We start from the raw sequence: 19,572 nt of genomic DNA on the forward strand, positions 1-19,572 counted from the left end.
TGTTCAATTACCCCCTGCAAACCACTAGAGCTGCTATCTAGGTTCTGTTTGATTAATTTACCTTTTTTTTCCGCTTCTCAAACATTGAGCTTCTTATCAGGAGTTATGAACCCTTATCCAAACTTATTTAGTTGTGAAAACTGAGATGTTACGCTCTTATTAAACCTGTTTTATTTTTTTGCGATCACAAGTCATATATGAACTTATCTTTCCTTAGCCGAACATTCTCCCCCCTTCTAAAGCCAAGTTGAAACACCGACGAAGCAGTCACTGTCACCTCCAAAACCTCAGGAAGAGCGTGAAGTCCCTCCTAAACTGTGTGTAATATGCCAGTGATATCTCTGGTGAGATTGTGTTTGTGATGCATATATATCCCTTGTTCAATGCTTCTTCAGTCCTACTTTCAGATTCTTTTGGTACCTGCCATCTCAATCCTGCATCCAGTTTATGAAAGAACACATAACTGTTTCCAGGAGAATGTACAATTATACTTCTAAGAACTGAAAAATATGTGCATCAATATTATAATTATAAGAGATCTTGCTCTGCTTCTAGAGCATCTATTTCAAACTAGTAAAGATTTTTCCTTGACACTTTATGCTATGGAGCCATACAACAGTTATTCTGAGATTAACTATAGTCTCTCTTAATCATTGACACCACAATGTTTAAGTATTCACTTCGTTCTTGAGCCATACGTTCCTTGACCCTCATTTCGAACATAACAAACAAATCATTCATGACTGCCTCACCAAATGCAGTTGCAAGTATAGACTCTGTAACAGCTCTTATAGTCTTGGCAACAAATTTGGCTCTGTTGTTAAGGCTTTGATTGGTGTCAACGCTCCAATCAACTGTAAAAGTTTCAAGTTTGTTAATCGAATATGATCCTTCAGCCTCAACCAATTTTCTCACCTCCTCGAGTGTAGGTGCATAAAATGGCATGTCGAATCTGTCCAGTTTTTCCTGTTCAATTATACCCTGCAAACCACTATTGGAGTTATTTTTTTTTCGTTGAACTTTTTTTCTTTAAGCGAAAGTATAAAAAGACCGAGGAAGTATTCACCTCTAAAACCATATTGTGGAGGGTAGAGCCAAGCAACTCCCAGATTGAGTCAGGGTCATCTCTCTGGATGCTACCCTGCAGAGTCAAGACCATTTGTCCCCCAGACACCAACTCCTTTGCTCGTGAGTTTAAGAAGACAGTGAAGTCTCTCTTAAACTGTGCAAAAAATGCATGTGATATCTCTGGAGGGCTCGTTTTTGTGATGTAAATATTTCCCTTGTTCAGTGCTTCTCCAGTCTTACTTCCCAATCCTTTTGGTACCTGCCATCTCGATACCGCATTCAATTTAAGAGTGAATTGTTCCAGGAAAATGCACAACTATACTTTGAGGAACTGAAGATATATTTATTTTCTGTGCATAAACATTATAATTAGCAGAGATCTAAAAGCATCTATATCAAGCTTGCTTGTCAAGACTTCTTTTTCTTGTGTTTTTTTTTTTTTCTGAGGAAGCAATTTTCTGAAGAGCTATGTTACCTGAACTCACGTACTTGTGTTAGCTAGGGTATGTGTCCAAGTACCAATTTGTTTCTTTTTGTGAATAGTTTTCATAGTTTTAGCACAAAGTGTCCGTAGCCATATTGGATTGTGAAGGATCTTGAATTCGATACGGGTACTTGAGGTGAAAAGGAAAGTTAGAGTAACTACTAACTAGCTTGAGGGTAGGCTCAGATTCAGACAAAACAATAATAACAGAATAAGCCACACTGAGGGTCAGTTTTAGACTAGCTTAGACCAAAAACAGCAAATACAGACTTCCAAAGAGTGTTGCTTAAAAAAAGTAGTATATGTAATATGTATCAGTCATATGTTTTTACCTGAGAAAGCCAATGTATACTGTAGGAAGAGTGGACAAAGTGTAGAAATTGATCAGGAAAGACTCTTCCATAGAATGACTTGGGCGTGCCTGATACAAAGCATGGTCCGAAATCACTTCCTTTTTCTTGCTGTAGACTCTCGTATAAACTTGGGAGCAAGTTAAAGATGGCATTGTAATCGTTCCCTGGAAGATCATTGAGAAACACCCCAAACATAGGGGATTTCCGATTCAAACTTTGTCGTTCTTGATCGATTGTATCAATGATCTCCGAGACTACCAGCAGAGAATTAGGCCCAGATGAACAACCAAAGTCTGCTATCATAAGGGATTCTGGCAGTAATGCATGGTACAGTTCTCTTATGCTTTCTTGTATTGCTGGTCTTGACTTTGCTATCATAGTTTTCTGTTCCAAAACAAACAAACAAAATCGTTATGTGTACTCTTCAAACTTGCTTTTACCCTCTTCTTTTGTTATGGCTAGAATAATTCTTGCATGTCATGTTTGTATGAGTGAGTTGATTCTATGAAAGATAAGAAATTTCCTTTTATAACCAATTCCCCCATTGACTCAACATTTTCTAATTAAAGATGTGTACGTATTTCTTCTGAAAACCTCTTATATTGATCAACTCGTTTCATATTATTCTTAATACGAGAGTGAGGGATAGCCTAGTGGTTAGAGCTTCCCTCCCGGTTTCAGGATGTCTTTGGATCGATTCTCACCCTTGACATGTTGGGATTTCCTTTATTTCCCCCAACTTGTCAAGGTCGTTTCTCCTTACCCTATTAAAATATATATATATATATATATAATATATATAATATATATATATATATATAATATATATATATATATATATAATATATATATATATAATATATTATATATTATAATATATATATATATATATATATATATATATATTCTTCTCAGTACTCGATGAAAATTGGGATGTCTTGGCACATTCAATCTGAGGTGGTTAGTAGCTCAAAAAGTGTAATAGTTTTATGTATCTAAAGCTAGTTTATGGGTGAACAATATAAATATTGGTTATGGTTTTCAAAGCCTTTCACACTGATATGTAATAGAGCATATGGTAATGGCTTAGGTGATTGTCATTCTTTGAGACTTTGAAGCATATGTTTCTTTGAGTCATAGAGTTTTGGTGATTATCTTGATTTTTCTATCATAATTTATTTTTATATATGAGGCTTTAACAAGTATTTTATAGGAGTTATGAGAATGTCCTGATTATACAAGGATTATTTGTAAGATAAGTTTATACTATGTCAATTGACTAAATCACTAGATTACGCTTCTCTTATAATGACTTTCTAGATACGAATATTTGCACTTCCTTCCTTTCTTTTTAGATATGATATTTTGACATTTTACACTATTTACAAATTTCACCTTAATATAGTGATGTGGGATTTGTTAGATTCGTCTTAATATGTACTCTTTAAAATGTTTACAAATACACTTTCTCCATTTTTTAGAGAAGTATTTCACTTTGTGCTTAGCAAAGACTAGTTAGATCGGGCCGAAAATTCCAATTCGGTCCTCGGTCCAAAGAAAATCCCGATTCCAAGTTTCATGTCCGGTCCAAATTCGGAAATTTGACCGGAATTTCTGATTTTTTTTTTGTGACTTTAAAGACCGGGAAAATTAAGGTCCAGACCGAACCGAAGGTCTATCGGTTTCGGTCCGGCCATGGGATGGTGGATACTCCTAGTTTCACTTATTTTAGAATAGAGGAAGTATGTTTTAAAGTTTTACATTAACATACGTGAAAAAGTGAATGTGTCACATTCAAATTAAAAGAAAAAGAGGAAGTATCATTTTCAGGGTAGATGTAGGAAATGAATGTGGATAACATGGTGAAGAAAAAAACCTGAAGTGAGGAGTTCTTTGCATAACTACTTTGCCCAAGTCCTTCCTTCATGTGAAGAATTTTCTCTACCTCCATTTAACCACCTGTTTCTTTCTTTCTTGTCTAAGTAAGTTCAAATGTGACAACGTGCTACATATGCTATAAAACTTAGTCTCACACCAATTTATAACTATGATTATACTTGGTGTGATACCTACCAAATGCAAGTTATTTTACACTCTCACGCCCATTGTTCCTAACTCTTAAAGAAGATACAATCAAGTGCAAAGGTTGTGCTGCGAAATTCACGTGTCTGCTTACCATCTTCTTTCTCTTCTTATACTCTCAAGTAAAATTTCCCAAACTTCAAGTGTTCTAGAAAATCAGGTTACCCAATTATTATTATTTTGATATGAGAAAAGTATACAAACCAAAGCATAATATAATTTGGATGTTTTTATCATCGTCATAATAAAGATGACCATGTGAAATTTAATGGATCATAAAGATTTTTGGCTGATATTAAAAAACCTAATTATTTTGGACCATCAGATTTTCATAGTCATCTTTATTTATGATCATGATATAATTTTCAATGAAATTGGGAGATTCGCTATGAAAAATAGGAAATTTTGGTAAAATTTCTAATCGTATAATTTTAAATTTTCTTTTCTAGTCAACTAGGCCGCACTTATCTGAAATAGGTTGCTTGACTTGAGTTCTATGTGAATTTAAAAAGATTATAGGGTTTCTTTGAATTTTTTCCCTAAATATTGTTAAAATAAGAAATAATTCCTATATTACGTCAAAGTGTAAAATAATTCCCAGTATATGGTCCACGTAAGACTAGGTGCAAGAAAAATTAATTTCTTTTATTATCGTTGTAATAACCTGCTACTCCCAGTAGCGATCTATCTAGGAAACAAAGAAATGTGTTTATTAAGGTACACCGTTACTCTAGTAGCGGTTCTTCATGTTTAAACGCTTCACCGATAGTGGTGCTTTGTAATAGGAAATTAGGGATTAGCTTCTTTACACTAGTTCTGAGAAGAAGAAAAAAGACCTTGTATAGTTATATTCGAGTAGTATTTTTCTTTTTTAAGGTAAGGAGAATTCCCTTGCAAGGAAAGGGGGAAATTGGGGATCCTTCTTGCAAGGGGTGAGAATTGAACTTCTGTCACAGGAGTGAAAGGAGGACCTTACAATGACTAGGCCAATCTGGATTCTCTATTCGAGTAGTATATTACCAAATCATGCTAGTGTGAGTAAAAACATGTAGAATAACAAAACGTTCACGACATCCCTTCTGCAGAAATGATGCTATTTTCTCCTTGCACCAATAAGATCATCAACAAACACTGGCCACCCAGCAGGAGGTGAGGAGGACATATCCTTCAGAATTTAAGTTCTCATTGTCTGGTACAGTTTAGCATTTAGATACCAATTTTTGGCATCAAAGAATATATATTGCATTATATTCTTTGGAACAAAATATAGCATCTGTCAAAATTATTGATTTTTCCCCATAACAAGATATAGCTGCAGTTCGTTATTTGTAAAATAAAAATTCTATTTCGTCTATTAATAGATTCTTTTTCTTTCTATTGTTTCCACAAAGTTATTCATGTTTAAGGGTGCTAATGAGCCATAGCCAAAGCCAAGCTCGAATTTTAGGTTGCTCGACTTGATTCGTTATGCTTTAATCTCTATTATATAAGCCAAGGGGTGAGCTACGGTGTCTTTTTATAAGATCACTTTTTTACCCTTCACTTATCAAAAATATTCAATTCCTTCTTAATCTATATTTTTGTGTGATAAGTAATAAGAAAACTTAACATTACCTAACTTATAATAAAATGTAATGTACACATAATATATTTTTAAAAAAAATATGCTTAAAAGAGATATTTTTGATTGAAAATTAATCTAATCTAACTAAAACAATTTTCAAACAATTAAAAAGTAAGAACTTACAAAGTTTCTTTCTAACTAAACTTCCAATTGCAATCACAATTTCAAAGAACATACATTAACATAAACATACCAAACTTCTTTTATAATTGTCTTATGTGCCGATTAGGATAATTTATCATTTTATTTATTTAAAGGCTCATAGTGGTTGTTTGTGTTAGTTGGGATAATCCATCTCATCATTATTTAAAAATATTTCGTAATTCAAATATATCAAAGAAATAGGCTTATACCATTCAATTTCTCAATATAATGTTACGCAATGAATTACACATATATTAAAGATATTAGCATATATCATCCAATAATATCAATTTATAGTACATTATGGTACAAGTTCATTTATCACATTGAAAAAAATATTGTGAATGATCAAATTAAACTACAATAAAATAGTATAAGTACATTTAGTGCTTTCAATGTCAATATTAATGTTAATATGTTTTCGCACGCATCGCGTGCATATGAGACTAGTTTAGCTTGAGCTATGTGTGAAGTCTTTTGAATTGAAATTTAGCTTGAGCCAAGCTCTTAGGAAGGTTGTACTTAGGTGCTTATAGGAGGGTATTTTCTTACCAAATTAAAGAAAAAAGAATTAGAACTTCCTAAAAAGTGTAATTTTTTTTGATATCCCTTTTTTTTTTTTTTTACTTCCTACGCAATTTAATTTCTTATGGGTTTTAATGTCAACCAAACAAGTATTTGATATATATTTCACTTGTAATAATTATGATAAAAGGATTACATGGCATACATTAGTCATTTTTTTAGGGGGTTAAACTAAAAATTGGGAATTTATATCCAAAAGCAAATATTTATACAAACTCTCTAAATTGTGGCTGATGAGAGTCGAACACCCGACTATGAGGTGGAAGCTCCAACCGTTGGACTCTAATGATGACCAAGGGGGTTGTTATGGTTTACAAATTTATGGATTTACTAGCTTGAGAAATGAGAATATAAAGTAATAAATTTAACTATGGTGAATAATATCTTGATGGCTTTTACAAAGTATTAAAGCTGTATATGAACCTTTTCCTTGTCAATTTTACTGTGGATTTGGTTTTTATGTGCTCCTACCTTTCGCAATTTGATATAAGAAGAGACAAAAGAAAATAATGCTTGCTTAGAAAGTGAAAGCCTAAAGCTTTAAGGAGCTAACTTGAATTATAAGATTGGAATTTATTGATTTGGACTTGAGCCAATACGACTTGTAAACTTTTTTTTTTGTTGGTAAGATGAAAGACCCTACGGCATCTTTTACAGGTATAACCAATCAGGTTTCCAGATCAGATTCCTTGGAGGGGGAGATGGTAAGGGAAACATCACCCCAAAAGAAATCCTACTTCCCTAGTGAGATTTGATCCCATAACTTTAAAAGGTCATGAGGCTAAATCTTTACCACTAGGTCAAGCCTTGCTTGGTATACAATTAATAAACTAATAGATGAGTGATTAACTGATAGTATCTTATGCTAGCGACCTTTGCAAACAGAATAACAGCCATATCTGTCCTCTGGGAGCTTGTGATTCTAATAAAGATACGTGATTAGCTTGTAAAGACAAATGGTTTTAACTTTGTTAGTAACTTTTAGGTTAGTTATCATACATATACTACACTTAATTAGCACCCAGGAAAAGGTTAAATTTGATTTGCCAATATGAAATATTAAAGTCAAGTAGAGGTATGTAGATGAAGAATCTAACACAACTTTTGATAGAGAACTTAATCGTCATTTATTTGTCATTCCAACTCCTCATACTTAAGGATCCACCCTTGATATTACTAAAATACTCTCGGTAATACTTACGTTCGGACGCCTTTTGAGGACTCCCTCACTTGTTGGAAGGCGGTAGCAGCAGAATCGAGAAATCCAACTCTTTTTTTTTACTTGTTTCTAGTTGACAAAAGGGCTTATAAATTAGCGTTGTTGAAGTAGGGTCTGATTAAATACATAATAAGAAGTAATATATCATACTTGTACGATATTATCTACTCCCTCTTTTAGTTTTTCATGTGGGACAACTCTCATTTGAGTTTAACTTCCTCTTAACAACTATCATAGATAAAATATTCTTCATTGATAATCAAAGATATTAAGATCAAAGTTATACGTGAATCGTACAAGTTAAAGTGGAACAAAGGGGGGAAAATGTTAGTAGTCGTCTTCTTTCCAACCTTTCTCCACCACTCTAATTGGCAGGGATATAGGAATCAGGAAATCTAATCACAATCTTTTTCTGCTATAGAACATATGATACTCCTAATTTTTTCGAATATTCCTAAATAGTATATGTGATTAATATTTTTAGACGGTGGAGTATATTAAATTAAATACATATATCCGCAAATCCCAGCTATTGAGTTGTACCAGATGAAGTATACTGTATATTTTTCCTAATCCTTAAGCATCTGTTCTGCCCAACTTATTTTCAGTTTAGTTCAGTTACAATCAGTTTAATTCAGTTTAGTTGTTTTATGTCGGAGAGAACAAGTCCCAAGTACATAGCGGCCTAATTTAAGTAAAATAAGTATAACAATGCAAGTTACAACTGTGAAAGAGCAATCTGAAGTTCTGAACATATTTATACTTGAAAACCTTGATTTTCAACTAATAACACCATAATATATCCCAAAAAAAAACTTGTCTTATATACTAAAGTTTAAACCTTAAGGTAAACTATAGCAAATAACAAGTTAACTTTGATTTCCTGAAGTAAAAAACACTGTACAAAAACCTTCCAATCTTCCACTGCAGAAAATTAACTACTACTATTGTAACCAAAAAAAAACTACTCTTGAATTGCAGAAAACTCTTCTTCTCTCAACAACCTTTGTTGCTTTGCAATGAAATTCTCTATAGTCTTCTGAAACTCTTCATTGCTCATATGATCTTCAGGGTAACTATGACCTTCCTTTGCATCTTTACTACACTGATCTGAACCTTTTAGGCTCTTAATCTCTGTGTTCGACCTTCGTAAACCGGAGTAATTCTTATCAGTTTTCTCTCGTTTTATCTTCTCAGACTTGCTCCTTTGATATATCTTTATAACTTGGTGTTCTGGTGTAGAAAATATCATAGCCATAATCGCGCTTTCCTCTGTTTTTTCCTGTTTTTTAACACTATTCTTGTGCTGCATCTTAGTGTTTTTACGTTCATATGAACAAGTTTTTGGTGTTTTTGTGTTGGAATAATTGTTATTAAGATGTCCAGAGTTCACAAAAAGAGTGATCACAATTGCATTTCCTACAATGAACACGAATTTAGGACTAACTAGGTAGATTGATAAGTGTTGAATGTAATCACTTGAAAGCTTGATTATTGCTAAGGGTAATTGAAAAGATAGCCTAGAGATTACTGCAAGAATAAGCAAAATTTCGAAAACTCGAAAAAAGTTTGTGAGTTTCCTTAGTTGTTGGTACCTAAATTTGATTGCATTTGCTTTCTCAACTTTGATATGGTTGATGTTTAAACGATTCATTTGAAGAGAAATTAATCTGATAGAGGATAATAATAATAATCTTGTAAAAGAAGACTTTTTGAGGTATTTCGAAATTTGATCAAAGCATTGAAATTTGTTGGGTTGAGATTTGGTATATCAGAGGAGAAAATTGAAGTGTGAAGAAGAAAAGAGAAAAATGGTTGTGTTTGGCTGCTCAAAGGAGTGAGTTAAACAACTATATATAAAGGCAAAGATCTTAAAGTAAGTACACTAGTTTAAGTGTAATTTTTAGATTAATTATGTGAGTGTGGACTTGTGGTATTGGTATAAATAGAATAAGGAACATCTTTTCTCTTTTAAACTTTCTCTAAATCTCGTATCAATGATCTAGTAGATTATCTGCATTTTTAAATTTTAATGCAATCTCCACCAGAGGGTTTTTTTGGTAGTAAGAAACTTCCTTCTCTTTTCCCTATCTTGTTTCCCGCAAACTATTGAAAATAATACTACATTCGTTTCTTTTTAATCTGTATTATGTCCACTTTTTATTTCGGGTTGTTCCTTTTTACTAATAGTTACCCTATTACTTTATTATATAAGATAAAATGTCGTGTCAAATTCCCCACTTTTATCCTTCGTGTGGTCTCTTACCAAATAAATTAGCGCACTTAAAACATACAAGATGTGTGGACCTCTATTTATATACCAAATAAATAGAGAATCCATAAGACAAATGCATTATAAATGCATTTTTAATTGTGAATACATATATATTCTTAATATACTAAAACGACTCCAGTTGTCCATCTACCTCATTGTGGATACTTATATGGTAGTGCTCGTTTAGCTTTTCAATATATCTTGAAAAATAAAAAAAGTTCCCTTAAGTTTCAATAAGTTATAAAAATAGTAAGTTAAAACTTTTTTAAAAATGTAAGATGAAGTTCCTCGAAAGAGGGGAGATATTAGGAATTCCTCCTCACAAGAAGTAATATTGATGCTAGCAATGTTACACTGTCACCTACTGCTTAGTATAAGTTAAAATTACTCTTACACTATACATTACTTTCATTGCTAAATTCGATCTCAAAACCTTTTGAAATCGAGAGAGAGCTTTAACCACTAGACTATCTCTCACTCTCAGATCTCAATACAATTTTGAAATTAGATATAATCAAACTCTCAACCTGTTACGTACTTATGATGTTTAAAACTCTTCTTAGATAACCATGTCTGTTACTAAAAAGTCATTCGGTTCCCCTCAAATTTCACTAGAATTTGGATTTTCAAGAAAGTACAAAATAGGATAGTTGTTTGGTATGCAGAAAATAGGAAATTCATGGAAAATAGAATTTCCAAGGAAATGTAAATTCATATGAAGTGTAGACTTTTGACGATTAGAAATTCTTGTGTCTATTACAAATTCTTATGTTCAACCAAACACTCAAAGCCACTTTCCAAGATTGGAAAAAGAAATTTACTTCCGATGAAATAAGACTTCCCATAAGAATTAAGTTCCAACCGTAACCAACTAGTCGTGAGATATTTATGTACTTAGATTAACATGTTTGGCGCTGAAGTAGGTTAGAGGCAAATTGTCACATCCTAAGTTAGGCTTTTTGCCATTAAGCGATGACACGTAGTTGTAGAGAACATTATCATTGGCCATCCTTTTCTTCCTTCCTTACTAAGAAAAATGCCATGGAAATTAGCAGCCATAAATTTTAAAATCAAAATTTCCACTGTACTTGACAAATTTCACTTTAAATCTTTAATCATACCAATTACTTATGAACCCCACCATAAATAATAATGCAAGAACAACTTTAAGTCTTTATCTCCTAAACCAAAAAATATAAAGAAGTTTATGCAATATGTTTTGGGTCTTTTTTTATGCTTTATTTATATTGGACCCCTTCAAGTTTTACCGTTTTCTGTTGAACTTTCCGTTACTTTGAGACTAGACGGAGACATAAAATTGGTGGAGACATAAAATTGATTGGTTTTTATTGTCTCATGAAAAGACAGTGCAACATTTTGGCACTCATTTTTTTGCTCTTAGATTGAGTGTATATATGGAGTAGCATTGCTCAGTGATAAAGAGTTTGTGTGTCATAAGATTTCTATAAACACAAGTTTGTGAAAGCCAGTACTTTTAAGATCCTGTTTTTTAGACTGAATCGAAGTAAAACTGCGAGTAGAAAGTAATTGAATTGAATTTAACTGAACTGAAAATGTACCTAAAAAACAAGACCTAGGACACTTCTAGATAAAACTTCCTTATGCCTCCCTCCTTCGTAATTCCCTACTCTTAAGGGTTAGGGTCGCTAAAGAGTGAGGGTCTGTTCTCCCCAACTTATTTTCAGTTCAGTTCAGTTGTAATCAATTCAGTTCGGTTCAATTCAATTGATTCAATTCAGCTCCAATTATCATTTCTGTTAGTTATAATTTAATTTAATTCAATTCAATTCAGTTGTTTTATGTCAAATAGAACAGACCTGAATTGAGAAACCTGTGAGTAATCAGATTCAATTGGATCATTCATGTTATCTACATTAAATAAGGATAATAACTAAAAAGAGTATAATGATGTGATTTTATCCCCATGTATATCTTAGATGTAACTTTAAATTTATAGTTGACAATATTGTAGCATACAATATAATGACTACAAATCTGAAAATAATTACATATTACAAACTAAATGGTAGATATCAAATGTTTACATAATAAATCTTGGTGGGAAGCTCCACTTAATAGGGAAGTTTAAGTTATTTTCCTACAACATCAAATGTTTACATAATAAATCTTGGTGGGAAGCTCCACTTAATAGGGAAGTTTAAGTTATTTTTCAACGTTGTAGGAAGTGAAACTTAATTATGAGTTTTTTACTATTCCTGTATTTTTATCAATTAAACAATTTTATTGTTTTTCATTTCTCATATTTTATCAGTCAGTCAAACAAGTAATAAAATTACCCGTTATGAAAATATAAATATAATATTACATTCTTTTCTTAGACGAAGCTGACTGTATTTGTTCTTTTAAAGAATAACTTTTAGTTATGACACTGGAAAATTAGATTGAAAAAAAGCTTTGTATCATATATAGTAATTAGTAAAATAAGAGACTTTTTCTTTGTAACTACAGCTAGATAGTAGAATCTTAACATGTTTCGTTGATTTGACACTTCTTTCTGAGGAGAATATAATGAGGTTAAGTCGTTAAAGTAGATAATCAAAAAATTCACCTGAAAGGATGAATATGATTTGTGAGAAAATGGTAAGACCCCAGTAAGGACAAAAACTCTTGGTGTTTCATCGTGAGAGGTTAAAAATGGTATTTCACATGTAACAAAGTAAAAGTTGTTATATTAAAGGAGGTATTAGTGATATCAAAGTTCAAAGTTAATACCAAATTACTGTACCAAAGGAGGTATAGTGATACCAAAGTTCAAAATTATACCAAAGTAAGCATAATTGGTACAAAAACTCAAAGTTTATACCAAAGTCCAGTGTCTGTTTTTTGTATCTTTGCGCGAAATGTCAAGTGTGTTCCTGTGAGAGGTCATTTTAACTCTCACGATGAGACGTCTATCCAAACTCTAGTAAAGATGAGGATCTAGACATTCTTTTATTAGCTAGTTGCTTAGGCTAAAGATCAGTAACGGCAATAGAAAGGCAGCAGAGAGCTTCTAGAGTTATGAGTTTCTATCATTTACCTTTACTTTGTTTGTTATGGTCTATGGTTATCTAGCCAATTAAAGATGCATGGGTCTATACGTAACTTGAGTTAGGAATCTTATCCTGTGTTCTTTTCACCCCAATATTCATAAACTTTGTAGAAACTCGGATGATTGAAGCTTTTGTAAATCTTTGGATTATTGAAACAAGTTATTTGGAAATGACTATATATTACTTGATCATCCATTCTTCAAAATCTTTAACCTTTTTCGTAAATCTATATTATGTGAGTAGGTTATAATAATACTCCTTGTATCGTTTAAATTTGTTCCATTGTTAATTTACTTTTTACATGCATTTTGAGTATAATTATAAAGTGAATACAAAAAAAAAGAGGGATGTTTGTGATGATTTTTCAATCTTTTCTACTAGGTAATCTAGTAACCTTCTGCATGAAGATAATTAATTCGGTCGTTGTGATCGGACTCTATTATGGATTTCTGACCACATTCTTCACGGGGCCCTCTTATCTCTTCCTTCTTCGAGCTCAGGTTATAGAAGAAGGAGAAGTCAATTTACACCATCAAACTAATTAACTAAACATTTGGATGAAGCTTTATTATCCTCATATAAATCAATGGATTTGGCAGACAAATTTGGTGAATGATTGAAACTTTTGGAGCATATGTATGTATCTCTGCATAAAGTAATCCTAGCCAACAATTCCTAGCTATGTCTTAGTCACTAATTTAGTTTATCTGACAATGACTTATGGCCAATATGCTATCTAAAGGAACAAGGCACTATAGGATATTAGGATAATTATACTAAATGCTCTCAATTTCTCAACATGCATGTGTGCTTGATTCTATATTTCCTTAATTATGGAGGAAAAAAGTGGTAACTCAATTATTTTGATTCTAACACGCATTGTTGATTCAAAAGGAACAATGTTTTGGCTAACACAAAGTTCGTTCCCACAACTTTTTTTTTGTTTACAGGAAAATGTTAGAAAGAGATCAAGTGGTACAAGAAAAGTATTTGGCAAATTGTAATGATTTTGGAGTTAATGAAAAGTAATAGAATTATTAATAAAAGTTCGTGTTAATTTTTCTCAAATTATTGTAATTTCGGTACCATATATTCTTCATTTTATATTTCTATAATAAATTTGACTATTACAAAATTTGAAAATGAGTTAGTTAATAAAAAATTTACTCCTATCTTATAGTAGTAGTTTAACTTTTCTCTTTATTTTCATCCGCTCCAAAATAATTTGAGCTATTCAATTTTCTTATGTGGTTCTACCATTCTCATTATTAATTTAATATGTCATACTAGATCTACCAGTGCATTTGCGTATGATATCCCATTAAAATAAGAGAAAAATTATATTGTTAAGTTCTATTACAAGAGGTAGTATTTTTTAGCTCAAGTACATAATAATACAGAATAATCTAAATTATGACTAATTATCTTATAATGATCCCAACTATCCATTATTGCATAATAATATCAACTATTAGACGTATCTTCTCAAAATAATCCATTGATCTAAAAAAAGCCGATTTTAAAAAATAATGTATCAAACTCTAGTTGAGTAGTTGGCTAAACAGAGGGAGGCATTGTAAGAAGTAGTGAGCGAGAAACTGGATTCAATGTGTTATTGGACACTTGAAATTATTTTGAAAAGGCCATCTCCATATGTGTGATTTTTTTAAAATAATACATAATTAAGATTATTCCTTCCATATTTTAGATTATTCTTGTAAAAAAATTATTTTAATTAAACTTTTTCCCTATCCTGTCCCATATTAATTTTGCTATGATTTAGTAGTACATGGTTATTTTTATGGAATATTAGTCCATGATATTGAGTACGTAACAATATCCTCCTACTTTAAAAGTGGAATTTGTCACGTCGGATAATACCATAATGCATCAGATCCACGTAAAGTTCTCATGCAATGGCAGTCTTAGTAATCCACTGCATTTTCCAACTCATATGCTGATTCTATATTAACTTAGAATATATCCTGCTGTTCCATCATTAACTTGTGCTACTGTACTATATACTACCTCCGTTTTTTTTTAATTGTTACACTTACACTTTTCACGCATGCCGATGCACTACTTTGAGCCTTTACATCTCTAATTTTGTATTTGTAAAAAATATAAAAACTACATATTAATAAAATACATACTAATACGAATCTAACAAGATCCCACATGACTATGTTTTTATTCACGTATAAATCACAAACGAGGGTCAAAGTGCAATTTGTGAATAGTGTAAAATGTCAAAGTGTAACAATTAAAAAGAAACGGAGGTAGTATAATGCATAAAGGGCATATTATATCAAGGTTCAAGGATGTTTAAGCCTAGTGATTAAGATTGATCGAGGTGCTGTGAAGTGTGAACGATAGGTCAAAAGTTCGAATTCCCCCTCCATTTCTCTGTACTTTACTACCTTCGTGACTCATATGAATAAAAAAAATAAAGGGCATATTATGAAATTAAATATATCTTCTTACAATTTTATTTTTCAAAGAATCGGTTTATTAAAGTAAAGTATTCTTATAGATCAGAATAGAGGTGCACCGTTTCGATTGCATCCTTGTAATCAAAATTGAAGATTAATTAACAATGGTTAAAGCTAAGGAAATATATAACAAAATTAAAAGATTCATGTACAACTAGGCCATGTTGATGAACTTATATACTATAAGTTATTGATAGAAAAAAAGTTATTGATATGTGCATGTACATTTAGACTTAGACCGAGAGTGAGGGATAGCGTACTGGTTAGAACTTCTCTAATGGTTTCAGGAGGTCCTGAGATCGATTCTCACCCTTGTTAAGTTGGAATCTCCTTTATTCCGATCCCCCAATTTGTCAAGGTTGCATGCGCAATTATAATAGCATTTTGTACGTAGAATTATCACATATTGTATATACATATATACATTGAGATAAAATCTAGTTGGATATAGTTGTAATATGCATATACAAAAAAGACAATTAGATGAACATTTTGAATACGCGCATGTAATATCTATTCTGCTTATTGACGTGTATATCGAATGTGACCACATTATATATTCTTAAAGTGATAACAAAGTTGCATGTACAAGTAAAATGAATGATCTCTATATATAAGGCAACATATGGGGATACCAAAAAAATAGAAAAAGAAAAAAAAATAGGAAGATAAGTAACTGATTTATTTTGAATGAGAAGAGGGGAAAAAATAGGATATTTAAACTAACCTTTTTTTCTAAAAAAAGTGTAAAGACAGTTATTCTACCCAATTAATTTCATTTTCTACTTCATATGCTATCACGCTATTGCACGCATTGCGTGCATGTAAGGCTAGTTTTATATTAATCACACTGTATGTCTGTATTGGATGTACTCTAGTGACGATTAGTGTTTAATCTCGGTTCATATACTATAAGTCTCTTTATTATTTAAACATAAATATAAATATAAATCTTATATATACTAAAATTAATAAAGGGTTTGGTCCTGTTATTTAAGGAATAATCATATAAAAGTTGGGGATTTTATACAATACCTAGAAAATTATTCCAATTAAGATTGATGATAAATTATAAGAATTCGGGACATATTATGTTGTTCAGCCATTTAGTTCTATTTGACTATTTGTACTATAATTATGTACAAGAGCAAATGTCATCATGGAGAAATGTATCCTCTTACAGAGCAGCCTAGCAACTTACTATCATTGTTATGCATTTCTCTTATAAACTTGTGTTATCTTATTTAGGGGGCGTTTGGTCCACAGAGGAGAAAGGGTAAGGGTTTAAGAAACGAAAACAAGAAGATGGAAAGGTAAATCCTTAGATTTACTATGTTGTTTGTTTCAAGATATCTAAGGAAAATCTTAATATATCACCACCTCTCCACCTCCACCACCACCACCACACTTTTGCTTCAAAATAAAATCACTTTGCTGCCACCCCCGCCCCTTCTTTTAAGGAGTAAAGGATCGATCTTAGCCCTTTACTTCATTGATAATAAAGACTAGAACCTGTTTCGAGATGATCATATAATCCGAAACCAATTTTTTTCAAGAGGTTGAAACCTTTCGTAGTTCAAGTCGGCCTGATTTCACACGTCAAATACTTTGGAAGTGCGAAAAATCCTTTCTTTAAAGATGTCTTTAGTAGGAATTGAACCCCTAACTTTAAAGTTATCATACTATGCTGTCACATGACTTTAAAGCAACGCTTGCACCATCCAGAGCCCAATACACATGCCCAACGTCTGCGCCCACGATTCCATAAATGGCCCATGAATCGAAAAAATACTAATATGAGCCGAAATTAAATTAATTGAGAAACTAGTTCCTCAATCCAGTAGAGCTTTAAAGTGTAAGTTCGATTAGCAGTTTTGTATTTGACGTAATCTAATATAAACCAGACATAATCCAATCCAATTTATATTAGACGTAATTCCCCGTGCTTAACAATTTGCCAAGTAGAGAGCAAATTTAAGCTCTATCAAAAGACAATCAATCATAATTCTTCATACTTTAAAACAACAGTGTCACAGGTTCGATTGAGCACTATCAAAAGGATGTCTTGGCCTAGTGGTTAAGATTGAAGTGTTTTTTAACGATAGGTCATAGGTTTGAATCCCTCATCCCTTTCTTTGTAATACTTTTGTGGCTCATATAAATAAATAAAAAACGGTGTCAAATTTTCATATTTATATAGTGATGCTAACGGCATAAACCAATAGGTTATTTCGTGGTCATCCACATTATTTGTCGGTAAGTCGTGTCATTTCAATATACAAGTAATTATATTTCTAAAAGCACAATTAAAGATAGTCATGAATTCATGATTAAAAATGTGCATCAATATGTCAAGAAAAAAAAAAAAGCAACAGAATTGGACAACGTGCTAAAAGAAAATTGAATGGACACAAAATAAGATGTATGTGATTGGAAATTTCACTTCATGCTCCATAAGCCCAAAAGGATGAATTGACCCAATACTAGGCCAAACCATGGTAAAAAAAAGTCCATCAACATCAATCTTTATAGATTAGAAAACCATACAAAAACGTAAACATACCAAATTAAATTTTGATGTTTATTGCTTTTATTGCTAAGTCGAATATGTCATGCATGGGCTTTTACTGCTGGAAAGATGTGTATGTTTTTTCTTTGGTCCATTAGAAGTTGCGCCCGACTGCCCCCTAAAAGATCCGTATAAATTCACGTAGAAACCTTAGCATTGTAAAAACATATACTATAAAGAGAATAAATAAATTATGTGTTGTGAGATGAACTTTGTCTACTACTCTATTAAGTAAGTTTATTACCCACTATCGCTAAAATTTGATATGTTGTCGAATCTAACTCAATATTTGACAATTGATTTATTAAAAAAATCTACTAGTGGTAGGTAACTCGTTTAATAAATAGATTTAGGTCCTATTTGGTAAAGAAAGTTTTGGGACAAAATTAGATGTTTGAACACATATTAGAGAATTTGAACAGTCAATATCCTAATGTGGGTGTTTGGTAAAGAAAGTTTTGGGACAAAATTAGATGTTTGAACACATATTAGAGAATTTGAACAGTCAATATCCTAATGTGGGTGTTTGGTAAAGAAAGGTTTGAGATAGGAGCTTAAAGCTCTTTTTGAAAAAGTTGGGAGGAAGAACTTTGGGATATTAGAGGTTTGGGAATTAGTGATACATTTATGTCCTAAAGCTCTTTAATATTACTACACTTACCGAAGGTTTTAATTTGATTTTTCTTATTCTTGTAATTTTCTTTGTTAATCTTGCATAATTCTTATATATTATTTTTCTTGTATGTCTTATTCTCAATATATACAATACATATATATTTTTTTCTAAACAATAAATGGTACAATAATGAATTATGTCCATATTCTTATTAAATATATTTGCAAATTATCTACTCATAAGTTTAAATATATATATATATATATAAATTAATAATGATGAATATTGAATTTAATAGACGCGGTTAAAATTATTATTTATTACTATACCAAGTTTATTTTATAAACCACCAAAAATACAAAAGTGAAAAATATGTCTATATCCTTATTAGACATTAGAGAGAATCTTCTCGATTTTTTTCAATTTATAAGAAAAAACTAGTTTTTTTCCCGGGCGATGCACCGAGTCAGTTACAATAAATAGATATGTTACTTCACCCGTTTCAATTTAGTTGTAACACTTTTAAAATCACGGACTCCTAAATAATTTTTGGAGAGGAAAGAGATAGAGAAAGAAAATAAAAAGGTCCCATGTGCTAGGAGAGAGATATAGACAAGTAATTACCCAAAATGAAAGTGTCACAACTAAATTGAAACTTCCTAAAATAGATAGTATCACAACTAATTTGAAACGGAGGAAGTATTAGTTTTAAATTTCATAATTTATCTTGCTACTTTTCGTATATTTTGTCGATTAAGAAATTGAAAATTTCATGTTACGACGTGATAAGTTAAAAAAATTTTGAGAGGTTTGAGTTTGAAAACAATATCTTAGAAAAAATTATGATAGGAGAATATGACATCAATAAGGTTCGATCCCGATACCTCAAGTACATTATATACTAAAGTTCTAACCACTATGCTAAGTTGTATTTAGTTGTAACAGCCCACTCTTCTGAGCTGCTAGCGGACACACACTCAACATCCA

General features: G+C 31.7%; 1 protein-coding gene across 1 annotated transcript; it reads right to left on the reverse strand.

The window, feature by feature from the left end:
* Positions 1-512: 512 nt before the first annotated feature.
* LOC104904322 (probable jasmonic acid carboxyl methyltransferase 2) lies at positions 513-3,856 on the reverse strand. The gene is made up of 4 exons (XM_057391715.1): positions 3,782-3,856; positions 1,885-2,289; positions 1,067-1,327; positions 513-981 (listed from the first exon to the last, which is right to left on the reverse strand). The coding sequence occupies exons 1-4, from the start codon at positions 3,854-3,856 to the stop codon at positions 631-633; spliced, it is 1,092 nt and encodes a 363-aa protein (XP_057247698.1). The 3' UTR covers positions 513-630.
* Positions 3,857-19,572: the final 15,716 nt, after the last annotated feature.

Source organism: Beta vulgaris, chromosome 9, assembly GCF_026745355.1.
Source record: "Beta vulgaris subsp. vulgaris cultivar EL10 chromosome 9, EL10.2, whole genome shotgun sequence".
Classification (NCBI taxonomy): domain Eukaryota; kingdom Viridiplantae; phylum Streptophyta; class Magnoliopsida; order Caryophyllales; family Amaranthaceae; genus Beta; species Beta vulgaris.